This window comes from Diabrotica virgifera, chromosome 3, assembly GCF_917563875.1.
Source record: "Diabrotica virgifera virgifera chromosome 3, PGI_DIABVI_V3a".
NCBI classification, from domain to species: domain Eukaryota; kingdom Metazoa; phylum Arthropoda; class Insecta; order Coleoptera; family Chrysomelidae; genus Diabrotica; species Diabrotica virgifera.
In genome coordinates this window covers 241481254-241502789 of record NC_065445.1, presented here as the reverse complement: position 1 = coordinate 241502789, position 21536 = coordinate 241481254, and the positions used below count along the sequence as shown (strand labels likewise).

Here is a 21536-nt window from a genome sequence, read left to right as displayed (position 1 = left end):
CGGTGGGTTGGAGTCAATAAAAAGGGGCTGTTAGAATACTATTTTTTATTACTCGAGCTTTCGAATGTGTTTACATTCATTTTCAAGAGCTAAAAAGTAACTGATAAAGTGGAAACAAAGATCATGTAAAAATATAACTCACCAGATAAATCTAGATTGGTTATTAAAACTTGCTAACATTAATACATATAAATAAGAGGAAAACTATTAATATCCATAAAATGAATTCTTCCCAGACTGCATAATATAAATTAATGGCCAAAATATTTAAATTTTTGAATTGAATTTTGAATTTGAATGATCGGTAAATTGGAAAGAAATTTTAATACAAAAAATCAAAGTCAATGTCAGTGAAAAAATCAGCCTACATCGACAAGTAGCTAAAAGCAATTTATTTAAATATATTATACCGTGATGATTTATTAAAAAAAAAAAGAAAAAGAAATAAATAAGTAGAGAAAAAAATATTTTAGTAGTTTACAGAAGTACAAACGAAATGTAATAAAGATTAAAAAAAAAGGTGACATATTTATGGTGTTGTGAATATTATTTAAAATTATAAGGAAATGATGTAATTATAAATTTTACTTAAATTTTGAATTTCTGATCTTTTATTTAAACTATGATCGCTTCTACTAATAGATACCATTTCCAAAAAAGTCCTTTTGAATTTATTACCTTCATTGCACAAAATTTTTATGTTGTCAAAATCCATATATAAAATTTATAATTACATCATTTCCTTATAATTTTAAATAATATTCACAACACCATAAATATGTCACCTTTTTTTTAATCTTTATTACATTTCGTTTGTACTTCTGTAAACTACTAAAATATTTTTTTCTCTACTTATTTATTTCTTCTTCTTTTTTTTTAATAAATCATCACGGTATAATATATTTAAATAAATTCCTTTTAGCTACTTGTCGATGTAGGCTGATTTTTTCACTGACATTGACTTTGATTTTTTGTATTAAAATTTCTTTCCAATTTACCGATCATTCAAATTCAAAATTCAATTCAAAAATTTAAATCTTTTGGCCATTAATTTATATTATGCAGTCTGGGAAGAATTCATTTTATGGATATTAATAGTTTTCCTCTTATTTATATGTATTAATGTTAGCAAGTTTTAATAACCCATCTAGATTTATCTGGTGAGTTATATTTTTACATGATCTTTGTTTCCACTTTATCAGTTACTTTTTAGCTCTTGAAAATGAATGTAAACACATTCGAAAGCTCGAGTAATAAAAAATAGTATTCTAACAGGCCCTTTTTATTGACTCCAACCCACCGAAACTCGAAAAGTGTTTTTTATAAACAAGTCAACAAAGTACTTCTTTTTTCTTTACATTATATATATATATATATATATATATATATATATATATATATATATATATATATATATATATATATATATATATCGAATGTTGTTTTTTGATGGAATGTGTCTAAAGATATTCAACCTCTCATCTTTATTGATAAGCCCAGAGAGGTTGAAGAGGGCGAAACACATTTCTAAGAACAGGTGTTTGGATCTTTGATTCTATTCAAGAAATTTTTCCCAACCTGAAATGGTGGATGTGTGAATTGTTCGTAAGGGGATTTTTCCACATTCTCTATTTCATTTGTTTGATATATATATATATATATATATATATATATATATATATATATATATATATATATATTAAGCATTTGCAATATTAGATACACCTAAAACCTATCACATGTTACCCTCAAATTCCGAATTCGGACAATGTCCGGAATTTTTACTCACTTCGCGATATGAACAACGTGAGTTACCCACGTTGCGGAGTGAGGATTTTATTCGGATATTGGCTGAAGCGAAATACCCAGAACGCGTTTTGGGTAAACAAAAGTACACCGGAGATTGAGCAAAACCATAATGCCCATAACCCGACGTGGGTAAGCTACTTTACCCACGTCGGGTTGTGGGTATCTCTGGCAAGCGCAAACGCCGAAATCAGTTTCTCACTAGAACAAGTGTTCTCTAAGCTTGAAAGAAATTTTATTGAAGAAGATAACGAAGAAATAATTGCTGTGAATAAAGATGCTTCGAAGATTTTGACAAGCACGGAATGCAGACAACAATAAACATGTAGAAAAAAACTATGTCCAGCGATAACGTAACACTCTGTGATATTGATTGTGACAAAGCAAACAGCTGTTTTGAATGTGGTCAGTACATCCATGATGAAGTTTCAAATAACGAAGACTTAGACTTACCTTTGCGCACTCTTTGCTCAAGAAAATCTGCCGTAGTGTTGTTTCACATTATAATAATTTTGAACGTGCGAGGGATTTCTCGTGCCGCAGTTTTGTCGTACTTGTCCTTTTCACACAATAAGAATGGAGTCGCACGAAGATATTTTGCTGTGTTGTTTGGTATATTATTTTTATTTACACTTTGTGGCTGAGGTAGGTACATATATCGGATATATATCATTACGATGTATCATTAGAAAAGGGTATTTTTTGTCCATACTTTTGTCCTAATGTACTGTAATGCGTATTTAATTCATTTGCAATTTCTATTTTGTCAGTTATTATTTCTTTTGTTTTTAATTAAAAGCCTTAATTTGTTTTTATAATCGTTGTTCTACTATTTAAGTTATTTGTGGGATCTTGGATTAGCTCATCTAATTAGCTCATACAATTTATGTAATAAACTATTCTAAATGGGAAATAAGCCACAATTGAAGTAAAAAAATATTTTATTAACGTTTCGACATCTGATTTGGGCGTCGAAACGTTAATAAACTTATCTTTTTTTGTTAAAGTTTGGCTTATTTCCCATTTAGACCAGTTTATTGTAAAAATTCCACAAGGAAACAGCTTCAGAACAACATTACAATCTGTGTTTTTCATGTATATAATTTTAAAGTTCCTCTGTCATCCATTCATTTTAAAAAGTTTTTCCCCTCGTTTTAAATGTTGTTTTTAGATAATTTCACACAAGACGTGACCGCCACCCTACTTTAGTTTTTAACGAGTTGTTTATGCTATAAAACTAAATATAATTTCGTAGAATAAAAGTTATATTTTATATGGAGCGAAATAAAATTGTAGCGTTGTGTTTACTTTATCCTTGAAGAAAGAGGAATAAGAGGAACCGAATTCATTGGATCCATCCTATTAACACAAAAAGATACGATTTATACTTATATTTTTATATTCACACATATTCACACCCTCTATACTCAACGTTAATTGCAACTATGTAAAATAAAGTTTATTATAATATACTTAGCAGTTTTAATTACTGTTGTTATCAGTAACATATAATTAATTTTGCTGTACTTATAAAATGTGGTTTTTTCTTTATCACCTAATTCGTCAAATTAATTAATTTAAATTAATTCGTGCATTGTTAAGCGCACGTCCTACACCATTTCAAGCATTTCTCGTCAAGTTTCTATCTTTATATATTTCTATTGTTTTGTCCCAATGAACAGGTCTCGCTTCAATTAATGTTTTTACTATTTCACTATCAATCTGAGACATCATAATATAAAATGTATGCACCTACTTTAAACAGCCACAAAGTGTAAATGAAAATAATGTACCAAACAACAAAAGAAACTACATCCATGCGACTGAACGACAGTATCATATGAAAGGATGTATTAAGTTCCCTATGCTACTGGGTGCGTAAAGACGGCACGGCTGTGGTCTGTTGTTGTAAGCGAGGGACGACATAAACACGACGGCTTTACCGAACGTTCCAACTACCGTCTAGTGAGAAAGGCTCCATAGGATTACATGAGCGACCATTGGAATGTCGTCGTGCGTTCTAACCCTCGCACGTTTAAATTCTTTTTTCTACGACCGTTTAATAAGATGCTCATTATTCGCTATTTTTTCATAGATAATAGCACCCATTACTGTACCCGTGAGTAATAATTCATTACTCACGGGCTGAAGTTACTCACGGGTCATTACTCACGGGCTGAAGTTAGATTCAAGTGGCGCATGCCACTTTTAATATTAATCGTATATATAGTCCTGTCCCCAGGCGGGGGTACAACGGCCTCCTGTATTCAGATGAACTTAACCAAGTTTTTTTTATGTATTTTGACCTGTAGAACACGAATTTTTTGGGTAACAGTTGATCCGCATGTCGATAAGATTGTTATAAACCAAGAAGTTGAGGAATCACATAAGAGCGATTTCTCGCAAAACAAAACATTTTTTTGTATTTTTTCGGCCATTCTTACCAAAAAATGTTCCTACAAATTTTTTCGTAGGATGCATAGTTTTCGAGATAAACGCGGTTGAACTTTCAAAAAATCGAAAAATTGCAATTTTTGAACCCGAATAGCTTTTGATTAAAAAATAAAATAGCAATTCTGCTTACCGCATTTGAAAGTTCAAGTCAAATTATATCGGTTTTAATTATTTGTATCGCTAAAAATTTATTATTTTATTGTTAAAAAAAGCTATAAACACCTAGTGCTTGAGGATGTTTTCAATGATTTCTCATTTAAAATCGACCGAGTAGGTAGAAGAGGTAAAAGTGCGAGCGGGGCTATTTCTACGTACCATGCATTAAAACGCATGTATTAGGCACGGGAAACACTATGTGTTTATAGCTTTTTTTAACCATCAAAAAATAAATTTTTAGCAATGCAAATATCCAAAACAGATATTATTTGACTCAAACTTTTAAAGGCGGTAAGCAGAATTGCTATTTTATTTTTTATTCAAAGGTTATTCGGGTTAAAAAATTGCAATTTTTCGATTTTTTGAAAGTTCAACCGCGTTTATCTCGAAAACTATGCATCCTACGAAAAAACTTGTATTAACATTTTTTGGTTAGAATGAGCCAGAAAATACAAAAAAATGTTTTGTTTTGCGAGAAATCGCTGCTATGTAATTCCTCAACTTCTTTGTTTATAACAATCTTATCGACATCCGGATCAACTGTTACCCAAAAAATTCGTGTTCTACGGGCCAAAATACATAAAAAAAACTTGGGTAAGTCCATCTGAATTAAGAAGGCCGTTGTAACCCCCTGGCGACAGGACTAATAAACTGCAAATAAAATTACTTAAACATGTTTATTTAATACAATAATTATTGTAATTTATACCAACAATTAACTTCGACACATTTTTAAATGAATTTTAACTGTAACAATGTCAGTATATTTTTTTACGTTTATATCTTGTTTACTAAAAATTTTGACGTTTATCATTTAATTTAGTGACAGTGACATTAGCGCATTTTGTTTATGTTAATTGGAAGTTATAACTAATATTGTGTTTGTTTTTCAAGTTATATTGTGTTAAATACGTTATAACATATTATGTATAGTTATATATTGTTATATTATATAAAGTTAAATGTAAATAAACATTATAACTATATATATGAAATACGGCCACCGACAACAGCCATTTCCTATTTATTAGATTCACGGATAGTATGTAGGTACAAATTTAAGCTTATAATTTTTCGGAAACGAATAGAACTTATATTGACTATTTTTAGTTGTATTTTTAAAATTAATAATAAGAAATTAGTAATAGTAGGCAACCAATTATTCAGCCACGTACTAGGGGTAAATAGCATTTAGGTATTTTTGTAAATTATTATAATTTAAATCTCGAGTAGTTGATAATTAAATTTTTTACTAATTAAAATAAAAAAAGGTCGTAGAAAAAGTATAGTATTCTACTCGCATGTAATGGCTATTACTCACTCTGATGAATTACGACACTCGCCTACGGCTCGTGTCGCAAACTTCATCATCGTGAGTAATAGTCATCATTACATGCTCGTTGAATAATATACTATTATTGTAAAACAGCACTTATAATGTGAAACGGCACGTAGGCATAATACGAGAGAACTGTGTAACTGCATTAAAAATTGAGGCAGCCTAAATGTTAAAGCTTACTGAAAGAAAATTAACCCCCGTTTCAGTCGGCGATAACGTTTTCGTCCAAACATGGTTTCATCAGATGTGGATGCAAGAATAACTGTTCGGGCAAATCTTGCAAATGTGTAAAATCAAACATAAAATGCAATTCTAAATGTCACGGTCAGGGTACCACTTCTAGTGCTAACAAGTAAAGTGATTATTTTCTGAAAATAACTGTAAGAAACATTGAAAGTGGTGCATGTATGCAAAAGACTCATATAAAGGACGTATAGGTATGCATGAAAACGTTAAATAATTTTTTTCTATATTCAAAAATAAGATACTTGTCGTATTTTACTGTTTTGTTTTTTTGTATTTAAAATAAATGGAATTTCAAGGAAAATTTATTTTATTTTACTGGTTATTTGGAATTAGTATAGGGTATGGTTGTGTTTGGATGCTTTTCGGCGTTTGCGCAAATTACAAATACCCACAACCCGACGTGGGTAAAATAGATTACCCACGTCGGGTTATTAGCCCAATAAATGACCGTTTTGGAGTGTAATTTCCAGGGGCACCTCCGAATTGCATGAAAATTTGGATTTAGGTTCTACTTACCCTCCACTTCAAAGTTGAATTTGTGCCGTTGCTTGCTTTTACTTGGGGGCTGACATTTACCCCTTCTCGAGGGGTGAAAAACGCGTGTTTAAAATAAGGCCGGAAATGGATAAATTGACTTATTTTAAGCAACTTTTGTTCTATAAAGTTTTTTACGTATGTCAATACTTTTTGAGTTATTCACGATTTAAAATGTTGATTTTTCGACAAAAAAACTACATTTTAAGACTGTTTTTCCCAAATAACTCAAAAAGTAAATATTTTATCGAAAGAAACATTTTTAGCAAAAGTGTAGTCTATAAAAAAACGAAAAAAATGGTGTACAAGTAAATCTACAAATTGAGTAGAAGCAAAGTTGTAGCTCATGAAAATACGTTCTTATTCGTCTAATTCCAAATCGAATAATTCAACGCCAAATCACCGAAGAAAGAAGCGTTTTTCGGGAGAACCTTATTAACATTTTTAAAGTATCGAAGAAAAGCTTACTATTTGTTTTTTACAAAAGTTTACAGCATCAAAAATAAACGAGTTACACTGAAAAAAAGTTGGCCCCTTTTTTTTGGTAAAAAAAAATCGTGAAAACTTTCCTCTATTTAGCACCCTAAATGAAATTAATCGTTTGCCTTTACCATCTATTTTAACTGTATGTGTATTGTTTATATGATCTGTAGGTTTGATTGGTTTGAAGTGCTTATTCTTAAAAAACAGTTGGTTTTAGATTAAAAAAAAAATCCTAAAAATTTTTGAAAAATTTCATTTTTTCAAAATAACTTAAAAAATATTAGTGATAAGAAAAATCTTAAAGAGTGAAAAAATGTAGGCTTTTCTATTGTAAATATGCTAGTTTCATTTTGTTTCTCCGTAAGACAAAAATTGGTTAAGATATGGCTGTTGAATACACATAAAATTTGCATACACTCGTGATAAGTGACACATTCAAGCTTTCTTAATTATAACCCTTTCAAAAATAAACACTTTAAACCGGTGAGACTGACAGATCATAAAAAAATAAATAGGTAAGTAAATTTTTTGTAAATCGGTAGCGCTTAATTTCATGTGAGGAGCTAAACACGGCGAGATTTTCATGATTTTTTACAAAAAAAAAGAGGGCCAACTTTATTTTGAGCGTAACTTGCTTATTTTTAATGCTAAAACTTTTGCTAATAATTAAAATAAAGCTTTTTATAAATACTTTAAAAAAGTTTTAATGTGGTTTTCCCGAAAAGTGCTTAATTTTTCGGTGATTTCACCTTGAAATATTCGATTTGAAATTAGACGAATAAGAACGTATTTTTCATGAGCTACAACTTTGTTTTTATTTGATTGATAGACTTTGCTGATACACCATTTTTTGGGTTTTTTATAAGCTACACTTTTGCTAAAAATATTTTTTTCGATAAAATATTTACTTTTTGACTTATTTGCGAAAAACCGTCAGAAAACATAGTTTTTTTGTCGAAAAACCAACATTTTCATTGGCAAATAACACGAAAAGTATTGACTTACGTAAAAAACTCTATAGAACAAAAGTTGCTTAAAATCTGCCAATTTATCCATTTTTAATCTTATCTTGCACTTATATTTTTTCACCCCCGAGAAGGGGTGCCTGTCACCCCCCAAGTAAAAGCAACCAACGGCACAATTTTAACTTTGAAGTGGGTAAGTAGAACCTAAATCCAAATTTTCATGCAATTCGGAGTTGCCCCTGAAAATTACATGGTATCGCCGAATTTCCCGTTCATTTACTGAGCTATATGTGTATTTTCGTTTTGCTAAATCTCCGGTGAACGTGTTTATTTTTGGTAATCGTGTACTTTTGTTTACCCACAACGCGTTCTGAGTATTTCGCTTCGGCCAACGTCCGAATAAAATGCTCACTCCGCCACGTGGGTAATTCACGTTGTCCATATCGCGAAGTTAGTAAAAATTTCGGACATTGCCCGAATTCGGGAGTTTGAGTGTAACATATACAATGACCAAAAAATTGATTCTAAAATTCATTTAATATTATAAAAAATACGACTTACCTGAGGAAATAATGGTAATAAAAATGAAAAATAAAAAACCTTTAATCACTTTCATCATCTCGCTACTTGAATTTGTAAAAAATAAAAATCGGATTAAAGCAAATGTCACAGCTTTTTTATTATATATTTTTTGATAAGTTATCTATATATGACATGTCTAGATCTTACAAATGAAAATTGTGAGTTATCAGAATAAATATTAATAATTTTCAATAGATTGTTGTGGATATTTCTTAATGGACGTGCATTTAAAATATTCTATTTTTATAAGTACTTACTACCAGATATTTTGCAGATAAATATTCAGTTTCGATATAATTTAAATTTCTATTGTCTTTGATATTAAAATTTTTTATATAGCGTCATACAGGTTGGTTTACAAAGGATGGGTATTAATTAATATACTTATAAAATTAAACAATGATAACTTACTAAAGTTCAAGAGACTTGCGTGTGGGGGGCAACACTTTTCTACATCCCATCTACTTAAAAAAGCGACCCTGCCCACACGAGCCATGGTTTGTTCTCAATTTCTTACTGAGATAAATCATATTACGTGGAATTATGCTTTCAAAATCTAGTTACCTATTTTCTGTCCCTCTATGTCGAAGTCCAGCAGCGATCAACAGTACGAAAAATGGGAACTGTAAACTGGGAACTAAGAACTTTGGGAAATTATACTGGACCAGTTTGAATCAGGACTACTTGTGGTAGTGACTGGAGCAGTTTTAATGGTTGGGGTGCTACAATGGGATAGGCAACGAGAAAACCATCCCTTTAAAAAGAAATCGCACGACATGTTGGAGTGGCAGACCGAGTGAAATAGAAGAATGTAACAGAAAAAGATAAAGCCATGGAGGTGTTACCAGGAAAATGGTCCAATAAGTTTTTAATTAAATATCTTTTAGGAATATTTTTAATATTTTTCAATATATTTAATATTTCTATTAGGTTGAAAACTTTAAAACTTTGACTTTCAGTTACCAGATGTAGTTAGACACCTACGCCATAAACGTCAGTTGCAATGCGGTGATAAGCTCTTGGAGGGAGACATGAAAGGAGCCTCCACGTAGATTGTGATCACTTGTGAATACAATCGGGCGTCCTCTGGAAACGAGTAATGTCGGCTAATCCTTTCAACACCGGTGAACCAACAACACAGATGCAATCAAAATCAAAACGGTCTTTATCAAGGCCATTTTTGATGACGACCTCAATTAATATTGAAGGACTATCAGCAGATAAAGAAGACCTATTGTCTAATATGTGCAGAGAACATGGTGTCGATGTTCTACTGGTTCAAGAAACCAATAGAGGTACTGCAAGCTGCAGACCAAGGATTCGGGGTATGAAGCTCATACTGGAGAGACCACACGACCAATATGGTAGCGCAGTCTTCGTCAGACCAGATATCGACGTAGCATCCACATCTCTAACAGATCAAAATGACATCGAGATCCTCACAGTGGAGATAAACTCCTGTACAGTAACGTCAATCTACAAACCACCAAACGCTGACTTTGCTTTTGAGGAACCGAATAACTTTCAATCACAGCAAATCAAATTCGTACTGGGTGACTTCAACTGTCACAGTGTCGCGTGGGGTTACAAAGAAACAGATTCCAATGGCGAAGAACTAGAAAAATGGGCTGAAAGCATGAACCTAAAACTTATTCACGATCCAAAGCAGCCTGCGTCGTTCAACAGCGGAAGATGGCGCAGAGGTTACAACCCAGACAATATATTTGTCAGCGACAGAATTGGAGACCAGGTGACAAAAATCGTTGGAAGCGCCCTCCCAAAGACACAGCACAGACCAATAATTTGTCTTTCCAACGCGGCAATCAGATACGAAATTGTTCCTTTCAAGAGAAGGTTCAACTTTACTAAAGCAAAATGGGAAAAATTCTCTGAAACATTGGATCAAGAAGTTTCCCAGCTAGAACCTTGCCCTGATTCATACGATAAATTTGTAGAAATCGTAAAGCAAGTATCACGGAAATTTATCCCTAGAGGTTGTCGAACTGAGTACATAGCGGGGCTCAATGAAGAATCTAAACCCCTACTTAAAAGATACGAACAGCTATATGAAGAAGACCCTTTCTCGGAAGCGACAATACAGGCTGGGGAGGAAATGTTACATGCGATATCCGCCAACAGAGCGGAAAGGTGGTGCAAGCTGGTCACGAGTCTGGACATGAAACAAAACTGCAGACGTGCCTGGAAGCTGATTCGGAATCTTGGCAACGATCCCGCTGCTCCGGCAGTCAACATGACAGAAGTCACACCCGATCAGATAGCCCATCATCTTCTAATGAACGGTAAGACGACATCAAGAAAGAACAAGGTGAGAGCTCAACGGAATATCGACGAAGAAAGAGATGTTCTAGGTACCTCTTTTTGTCTAGAGGAGATGAGAGGCGCGATCCATCAAATGAAAGATAATAAAGCGGCTGGCCTGGACGACATACGAACAGAGCAAATAAAGAACTTTGGACTAAAAGCCGTAGAGTGGCTCGTAAAAATGATGAATTGCTGCATCCGTACATTACAAATCCCCAAAATCTGGAGGAAAGCTAGAGTGGTAGCCCTCTTAAAACCAGGGAAGGATCCGGCGGATACAAAGAGTTTTAGACCTGTATCTCTCTTGTGCCACCTTTTCAAGGCCTTTGAAAGAATGATACTGAACCGGATCGCAGAATATGTGAAGACTAAAATTATTCCAGAACAAGCAGGATTCAGGCCCGGAAAGTGCTGCTGCAGTCAAATTCTTAATCTCACCCAACATATTGAAGATGGTTTTGAACGGAAGGAAATAACAGGAGTAGCGTTCATAGACCTAACTGCCGCCTATGAAACAGTTAACCATCAACGGCTACTCGCAAAACTCTACGAAACTACAAAGAATTTCCGACTAACAAGGTTAGTGAAATGTCTCCTCCAGAATAGACGCTTCTACGTAACGCTCCAGTCCAAGAACAGTCGGTGGAGGGACCAAAAAAATGGGCTACCACAGGGAAGTGTCCTCGCGCCGATTCTATACAACATATACACCAACGACCAACCCATACACCAACAAACAAGGCAATTTATTTACGCTGATGATACAGCGGTGGCAGCTCAGGGAAGAACCTTCAATGAAGTCGAAGTGAAACTGACAGATGCCCTGGGAGACTTAGCTCTATACTATGATAAAAACCATCTGAAACAAAATCCCACAAAAACCCAGGTATGTGCTTTTCACCTGAGAAACAAGCATGCCCGAAGGTCGCTGGAGGTGGAATGGCGTGGTCAGATGCTGGAACACAACAAGACGCCAAAATACCTTGGCGTCCGTCTGGATAGAACTCTGTCTTACCGATACCACTGTCAAGATGTCAAGAAGAAAGTAAGTGCCAGAAATAATATCATCCGCAAGCTAACTAATACAAAATGGGGAGCACAACCACACACTCTCCGCATTTCTGCCTTGGCATTATGTTTTTCGGCCGCAGAGTTTGGAGCACCAGTATGGGCAAACTCTGCTCACGCAAAGAACGTCGACGTGGCTCTAAATGAAACGGTCCGTATAATATCGGGTTGCCTGAAACCGACACCTATCGAAGAGGTATACCCCATTGCTGGAATTGCTCCACCACCTATCAGGAGGAAGGTCACGTCAGAGGTATAACGGAAAAAGCAGGAGACGGACCGAAGACACCCCTTATATGACCACCAAACTCAGCCAAGCAGACTAAGATCTCGGAAAAGCTTCCTGAAAACATCAAGATCCATCCCCGAAGCGCCAGAGACGCGCCGAATACACCTATGGCAAGCGTCAGCTACCGCGACACATTTTCCTCCCTCGGAGGAAATGGCTGCTGGACACAATTTACCGTATCCGACTTGGAAAGCGCTAAACAGACTAAGAACCGGCGTTTCACGTTGTGCTAGTAACCTGAAAAAATGGGGATACCAGGAGGACGATACCTGCGACTGTGGCGCGGTTCAGACCAGCCGGCATCTACTATCATGCACAGAGATGAGAGAGACCTGCACAGAACAAGACTTAATTATAGCAAATGACAGGGCCATCTATGTGGCCAACCATTGGAAATACAGAATTTAAAGTTGTTGGTGTTCCGGATACGGAAAGTAAAGTAAGTAGCTCTTGGAGATTGGTCGCTTGGGGTAGAGAGCAGCAGGCCTACGCCTCTCTGATGATGACTCAAAATAGAGTCGAAAATGGTCGATTTAAAGTGCTTGTTTGCACAAGACAGTTTTACCTTCGCATTGCAACTGAATAAAAATGGTATACATTTTTACTTCATTTTATATTGGTTTTACTATTTTGAATAATTAGGTCCATTTTCCGTTGGAATTTACCAGCTGAACAGACGAGGTCGTGAATTGTAAGTTTTTTGAATTCCCTCTTGTCTTCTTCGCTTCAGCATCCATCTGGCTTGCATCCATCTGTTCTAAGTGAAAAATTAGACAGTTTTGCCTTCGCATTGTAACTGAATAAAAATGATATACATTTTTATTTCAATTTATACTGGTTTTACGATGTTAAGTAACTAGGTACATTTTCCGTTGGAATTTACCAGCTGAACAGACAGGGTCGTGAATTGTAAGTTTTGAATTCCCTCTTGTCTTCTTCGCTTCAGCATTCATCTGGGTTGCAATTTTTAGAAGCCATGGAGGTGTTACCAGGAAAATGGTCCAATAAGTTTTCACTAGTAATACCACTAGAGGTGAAATTATTTCCGGAAATTTTTTTGAGATCATGAATATTTTGAAAATTTCCCGAGTCGCAGACGAGGGAAATTTTCTAAAAATATTCATGATCATTTCGTGGTATTCGGTAAGAAAATTCCACACCAAATTTGCATTTGAAAATCCAAAGCTGCATGAACAGATTAATAGCGCGCCATAGCTTTGTCAGCAATTATTTAGGCTTTCAAATTTGTAATTTCTACTCATTGTAGTTGCATGGGAATACCATTTCAAGATAGAAAATAGTATATTCTTCAATTTTACATAAGTTTTGAGTAACTACAAGTGATAGAAAATGAATCAAAACTAAATTATATGAACAAATAAAAACCAGTCTGTCAAAAATGTTCTGTTATTGTAAACGTCAAAATTTTCCACTATAATTCGCTGTTGGGTACCCCACGAGCAAAAAATTTTCGATAAAATACCTCCGTTGCCATGGTGATCTGTCAAAATAACGTATTTTGATTGGTTCAAAATTACAGGTGTGGAATTTTCACTAGTAATACCACTAGAGGTCAAATTATTTCCGGAAATTTTTTTGAGATCATGAATATTTTTAAAATTTCCCGAGTCGCAGACGAGGGAAATTTTCTAAAAATATTCATGATCAAAAAAAATTTCCGGATATTAATTTGACTTCGCGTGGTATTCGGTAAGAAAATTCCACACCAAATTTGCATTTGAAAATCCAAAGCTGCATGAACAGATTAATAGCGCGCCATAGCTTTGTCAGCAATTATTTAGGCTTTCAAATTCGTAATTTCTACTCATTGTAGTTGCATGGGAATACCATTTCAAGATAGAAAATAGTATATTCTTCAATTTTACATAAGTTTTGAGTAACTACAAGTGATAGAAAATGAATCAAAACTAAATTATATAAACAAATAAAAACCAGTCTGTCAAAAATGTTCTGTTATTGTAAACGTCAAAAAATTTCCACTATAATTCGCTGTTGGGTACCCCACGAGCAAAAAATTTTCGATAAAATACCTCCGTTGCCATGGTGATCTGTCAAAATAACGTATTTTGATTTGTTCAAAATTACAGGTGTGGAATTTTCACTAGTAATACCACTAGAGGTCAAATTATTTCCGGAAATTTTTTTGAGATCATGAATATTTTTAAAATTTCCCGAGTCGCAGACGAGGGAAATTTTCTAAAAATATTCATGATCAAAAAAAATTTCCGGATATTAATTTGACTTCGCGTGGTATTCGGTAAGAAAATTCCACACCAAATTTGCATTTGAAAATCCAAAGCTGCATGAACAGATAATAGCGCGCCATAGCTTTGTCAGCAATTATTTAGGCTTTCAAATTCGTAATTTCTACTCATTGTAGTTGCATGGGAATACCATTTCAAGATAGAAAATAGTATATTCTTCAATTTTACATAAGTTTTGAGTAACTACAAGTGATAGAAAATGAATCAAAATTAAATTATGTAAACAAATAAAAACCAGTCTGTCAAAAATGTTCTGTTATTGTAAACGTCAAAAAATTTCCACTATAATTCGCTGTTGGGTACCCCACGAGCAAAAAATTTCCGATAAAATACCTCCGTTGCCATGGTGATCTGTCAAAATAACGTATTTTGATTGGTTCAAAATTACAGGTGTGTGATTTTCAATGAAATATCTTTTAGGAATATTTTTAATATTTTTCAATAATTTTAATATTTCTATTAACTTTGAAAAAGATAAAAACTAAAGATGGAATTCAATGCAACGTCAAATAGCGAAATTTCTCTCGAAATTTTTTATTTTTGATCCTCAAGCTAACAACAAACCCTAATTTATTGCCTCTTTACCCTATTTTTATTTTTCTGAGAAGCATGGATCATTTCCGATCAATTGTCGGTAAGATAACACAGTTCCAAGAGATTTAACATAAAGGTGCTAAAATGTCCCCCTTTCGACTAAGCTAGGGGGTGATACGATTGCGCTATTTATGCGCTAAACATTTTCTATCTCTCTTTGGCGATGTTTACATTGGTAAATCGCTTTAACACGTTGTTCAACGCCTCGTTGGTCCCAAAATATATATCCCAAAAATCTAAACAGCAGACGAAAACCAAAAAATTACCCTCTGTCCGGGGCATCTTTTAAATAATGAAAGTATACCACTCGAAAATTTGTATAACAACATAGGTAAATTATTGCGACTGGCAAAAAGAGACATGGGTAACTTTAAAGAAACAACATAGGAGCATGTGGTCTCGGTAAAAGAAACAGTAGGGGAGATAGATATATCGTTGCCGTTAATGCAAAATGTCATATGTTAAATACTGCACTTTTCAGGAGACAAAAAAAAACTAAATAATATTTACTGTGTAAGTAGTGTTTTTCTCTAAATTAGAAGATATATTTAAAAACAAAAGACGATACATATGTATAAGCCCTAATTTGAAGAAAAACGCTACTCACACAATAATAGTTATTTATGATATAAGTCTTAAAAGTAAAATTTTAAGGCGCGCATGTGAAAGTTTGCAGAATGAGCGAAGCGAATTTTTCGATTCACATGAGTGCCTTTTTTTGGCACAGGCTTTTGCCATTCAGCTAGTCACAACTTTTTAAGTTCTTCCTAAAGCACAGAAAAGAAAGTAATTATCACAATACCTATTTGATTATAAGTAAGGAATACACATGGTTACTCGCTTCTCGTCTAGGGACCCATCAAGACATTAAATTAATACACAAACTAGACTGGGTCACGGAAAGAAGGTTTTAAACAAATGGGGTAAAACAAAGGTTACTAGTTTAAGTGTGCTCACAAGTTAAGGTTACTTTTTGAAATAAATTCTGTTAAATAGTCATATACGGTTTTATTATTTAATGACAAAAGGTAGCAAATGTTATAGGGAGGAAGGATTTTATGTTTGATTAAATTTTTTATTAAGTCATCAGTTTGTTGTATATATTTTTTACATTCAAAGAAAATATGGTTTAAATCTGCTTCTTATTGACAATCTTCGCATAACTTGGAACTTAAAATTTTAAGTCTTGCCAGATGGTCTGGATAACATGCGTGTCCAGATCTCATTCTGATGATAGATGTAATGTATCTACGTGGGACAGAGTAATTTTTAAACCAAAATTCACTCGGGATTGTGGGTTTTATCAGTGCATATTGTAAGTGGGAGTGTTGACTATATTCATAATATTCTTGTTTCCACTGCTTGTTTAGATCATTTTTGATTTTTATAAATACATCTGGAATGCAGAGCTTATAATCTGTTTTCACACCAGAATCAATGGCTTTCTTAGCTAATATATCTACATGCTCATTATACTCGAGCCCTATGTGAGCTTTAGTCCACAAAAATCTAACTGTTCTTTGCTCATGGTGTAATTCAAAAATAATTTTTTAATTAGAAGAATGTAAATATTTGTGTTTTTACTGGGTAAAAACATAGTCTCAATGGCTAAAAGAACCGACAAGAATCAGACGCAATTGTTGCGGAGCTGTCATTGGAACCCTTAAAATACTTTAATGCTTCATAAATTGCTGTGGCTTCAGCAGTAAAAATTGAAAAATTATGATCCAGCGTAAACATGTTTTCTATACTTTTTGAGGGGATATAAAAAGCGCATCCAGTGCCAAAAGAAGACTTTGATGCATCTGTGTAAATAACTGTTGATTCTGGCCAGTTTTCTAATAAATTTCTTAAAACATTGAAGCTGATTGCAGTATTTACATGGTATCTTGGTTTAATTACCGTAATAGTTTGCAAAAAAGCATCAAAGTCTTCAAACTTTGAGCTATTATATGTATGTGAGTTGGTGTAATCGCAATATGAGAGATTTCTAAAATCCTTACAAAGTGGAGGAGAGTTCTTGTGGATCCAATATTTATTTATTAAATCTGCATTATTAAGTTTGCTAATATTGGAGTAGAGAGAGGGGTTTCTATGACAAATATTAATCAGAAATTTTTGACTAAGATATTCTCTTCTATATCTCAATGAAAATTCAAGAGCTTCAACATAATATAACGAATTGGTTGGAGTTGACTTCATAGTACCCAGGCAAATACGTAATATTGTATTTTGAAACACGTCTATTTTTCCCAAGATATACTTAGCTGCTGAACCATACAAAACACATCCATAATCGATGATTGATCATCATGACATGAGTGCCTTAAAAATGTACTTTTTAACACGTATATCATACAATATTTTTTCTACGAACGTCTTATATATCAACAATTACAATTTATTCATTCTCAATTACAGGACAATATCTACAAAAACTTTTACTGGAACTTGACTGACATTCCAGTTTTATATTTTTCTTGACATTAGATCAAAACTGCCTATACTGTCAATACGTAAGTCATAACAACTATTCGCGGTGTGCAAGTACTTGGAAGGGAATTGAGAAACGATCGTGCGTGAACAGCGGAGAAATATTGCAACTTTCTTAAATAATTCATATTGTCAAATTGACGTACATTTCATATCTACTGTCATTGAAGAATAAAAATTATATCTTGCTCCACAATATTGATATGATATGCAATTATTATATAAATGTAAATTTAATTAATTGTATTTTGCTTGCAGTACTGCATTTTAATAACTAATTTGATTTACTACATACAATTGTTTATGTTTGAATAACATATCGTGAATCTTATTTTTTCTTCTTATTACTTTTTTGGACTATGGCCTTGACATTTATCCAGTAACCAGGACTAATATAATTGGCCAATATAATTAAAAGTGCGAATAATATTGCAGAGCGTAGAAATAGATGTCGCTTTGCCGAACTTGCACGGTCCCAATAGAATAACATCTTACTTTTATTATTGTATGTTCCAAAAAATTAATATAGTTTTTTCTACAAACGTGTTAAAAATGCAATAATACAGTTTAAATTAAATTTTAAAAAACCTTTTAAACCACCTTTTTCAAACTGCGCAAGTTGTATTCTTAATATTAATGTTAATAAATGAAATATAAATATTTTGACGTTTCACAATTTGATAATTCAGTTTTAACCGCAGTGCCTTAAAATTTTTAAAACACTAGTGCTTTAAAGTAGCATTTTTAACGCTCCTATGGAGTTCTTAAAATTGCATTTTTAACACGGTTGTAGAAAAGTAATATTATTTACTTTTTTGTCTCCTGAAAAGTGCAGTATTTAACATGTGACATTTTGCATTAACGGCAACAATATACAATTCTGATTAGAGAATAACATTTTAATAGCCAACATCTTCTTCAAAGAACACAAAGCAATATACTTGAAAATCACATACTGACAGAGAAGATATAATTAATTATTAGGCTTCATTTTGCTCGACCACAACATAAGAAGTACATAAAATCGACTAAAACATACACTGGACGTGGCTTTAAAAGAAGTCACAGTCCAGTGATAATGGATTATAGAATAAAAATATTTTTGATCACAACTGAATAGCCCTAAAAGAAAAAAGGAAATAAGTATCAAGGTTGAGAAAGAAATAGAAACGATAGAGAACTTGGTACAGACAGACATTAAAGTAGCATGGACTGCCCTAAAAATGAAAATAACATATAATAAACAAGAAGAAACATTGAGTTCGCGATAAAAAAAAACAGAACACAAGAATGCCAGAGATCATGCATCTTATGAACGTAAGAAGAAAACATAAAACAAACCCAATAGAATAAATGAGTAAATAAAATCTATAGTTTATAAAACACTAATAAGACCTTTATTTAGAGGAATACCAAAATTTAGGTATCAAGACCACTTAGAGGACGATTTAAAAGAAGGCTTTGGCTCATAATCACATGCGATGCTACTGATGCTGAAAAGTACCTCAAAGACCATCGTTTATTCAATCAAATTTTGTATGAAATGTATCTTTACACAATATTCGCATTATAATAAAGGTAAAACGTTAGCTTAGTGTGAAAACCTCGTATCTCATTTTTTTTTTCGAAAATGACATTTTGGTGGTTATAGTTTGAAGACCTATAGATAATTTTAGATAGATAGATAATTTTCTATAGCCGAAAAAAGAAACAATCAATGATTGCTCTCTTAATTTATTGTGAATACCACGTATATTAATTTATAACCAAGAATTTGGTACTTAATTTGGAGTGTTTGTTTAAGAGATTCGACTTAGAGAAATATTTTTTGTGAAACAAAAGGTAGTGTGGCATACAGAAACATTTTATGAACCTTCAATCAAAAGATTTGTACTGTATTAACCTAGTATTTGGAGGTGTGCAATTAGCTATGAAAAATGAAAACCTCGTGAATAATAATAAACACAACCTCACTTTAGATGAAAAACACGTATATCCATAGATATATAATACTCTAGATTGCGCCTTACGATCTTAAAATGGGTGACGGTTGCGACAGAGATAAATGAGCCTATTTGGTCGGTAGTCTCTTTCTAATTCAAGGGGAGTATCGACGACGTCACTATCCTACTCTGTCGTCGAGTATTTTAGATGGTTTGACAATTCGAGCGGATGGCGACGAGAACTGGACCTCGATTTTTGACCCTTCGCTTCGTTATCAAACGTATTCGCTTCGTATACTAAACAGATACGAAACGAATACGTTTGATAACGAAGCGAAGGGTCAAAAATCGAGGCCCTGGTCGTTTGTCTTCGGACGTGGATAATGCTGGTTCGAATCCCATACCAATCTTTACTTTTTTTATTTTTTATTTAATCAATATTGCGTTTATTAGATATTATTACATCTCTAAAATAAATCTATGCAAAGAAATATATAACAAATAAGAAAAACTGTGTAGGTACCTATAGATTTTTAAAAATATAAAAGCCAATGTTATTTTTTTTTTTAATAAGTTAATTGTAGAATAGTATAAAGTAATTGTTAAAAATATTCGTAAAAAATTACCAATAATTAATATCAACATAATGTACCATCGATTTATTAATTGAATCGGTCATTTCAAAAACAACATGAGTCACATATTCCTAATCTTACAGAAGAGCAAAGAAAACTAACTATATAGTCGGAAGATGGATGAAATGAATGACATCAAAATTCAGAGTTATATTGTAGTTTTGTTCCTAATGTTTTTACTGGACTGGTGTCGTTTTTGCACACAACGTTTATCTTAAAGGAGTCTATTCCTCTCAAAAAGTTAGTTTCTGAAAATTGTGGACTTTGCTGTTTTTGAAATGACCGATTCAATTATAAGTAATTAGACATTATTTTTATTTATGAAACTATTGTTATAATTTTTTAAAAAAGTAGAAGCAAAAAAAAACATTCACATCATTCGAATAAGGACGAATTTATATTAATAACGAATGACTTTTATTTTACTATGCAGTTCACAAATTATGTATTCCAATATTAACTTACTATTCGCGGTGTGCAAGTACTTGGAAGGAAAACGAGAAACGACCGTGCGCGAGTCGCGGAGAAATATTGCAACTATCTTAAATAATTCATATTGTCAATTGAAATTGTCAAATTGACGTATATTTAATACCTTCTGTCATTGAAGCAGAAAAATTATATATTGCTCCACAATATTGATATGATATGTAATTATTATATAAAGGTAAATTTAATTAATTGTATTTTGCTTGCAGTACTGCATTTTAATAACTAATTTTATTTAATACATACAATTGTTTACGTTTGCCTAACATAACCTGCATCTTATTTTTTCTTCTTATTATTTTTTTGGACTATGGCCTTGACAATTATCCAGCAACCAGGACTAATATAATTGGCCAATATAATTAAAAGTGCGAATAAAAGTACAGAGCGTAGAAATAGAGGTCGCTTAAATTAAAAAGAGACTACCCACCAAATAGGCTCATTTATCTCTGTCGCAACCGTCACCCATTTTAAGATCGCAGGGCGCAATCTAGAGTATTATATATCTATGCGTATATCAAGATATACGAGGTTATCATAGTTACTTAAGCAAATGCTCTATATACTGCAAGGATATTTACGTGTTTTTCATAGTTAATATTTGTATTTTCAATTTAATAGCAACATTTAACACTTTTAGCTCTGTGCCAATATCAGATATTTGTCTCAATGTGCTCGAATTAAAAATATGTAACGGTCATTTTTGTTTTTAGGTTATATTATGCAGAAAATCAGTTTTTTGCCTCTCCTGTAAAATTGTAATTTAATGAGATAAGAGGTTTCCACACTAAGCCATCGAAAAAGCAAGCATAACATATTTGATAGTTTATTATTCTTTATACTTTATTGATAA

The 21536-nt window shown here is 32.9% G+C and overlaps 1 protein-coding gene across 1 annotated transcript in view; it reads right to left on the bottom strand.

The window, feature by feature from the left end:
- The window catches only part of LOC126881627 (lipase member H-like), a 45066-nt gene extending 36280 nt beyond the window's left edge, over nt 1-8786 (bottom strand). The window contains exon 1 of the mRNA XM_050645999.1: nt 8545-8786. Within this exon, the coding sequence (XP_050501956.1) occupies nt 8545-8602 (58 nt within the window). The 5' untranslated portion in view covers nt 8603-8786. The remainder of the gene's footprint in view (nt 1-8544) is intronic.
- Between the last annotated feature and the right edge of the window lie 12750 nt (nt 8787-21536).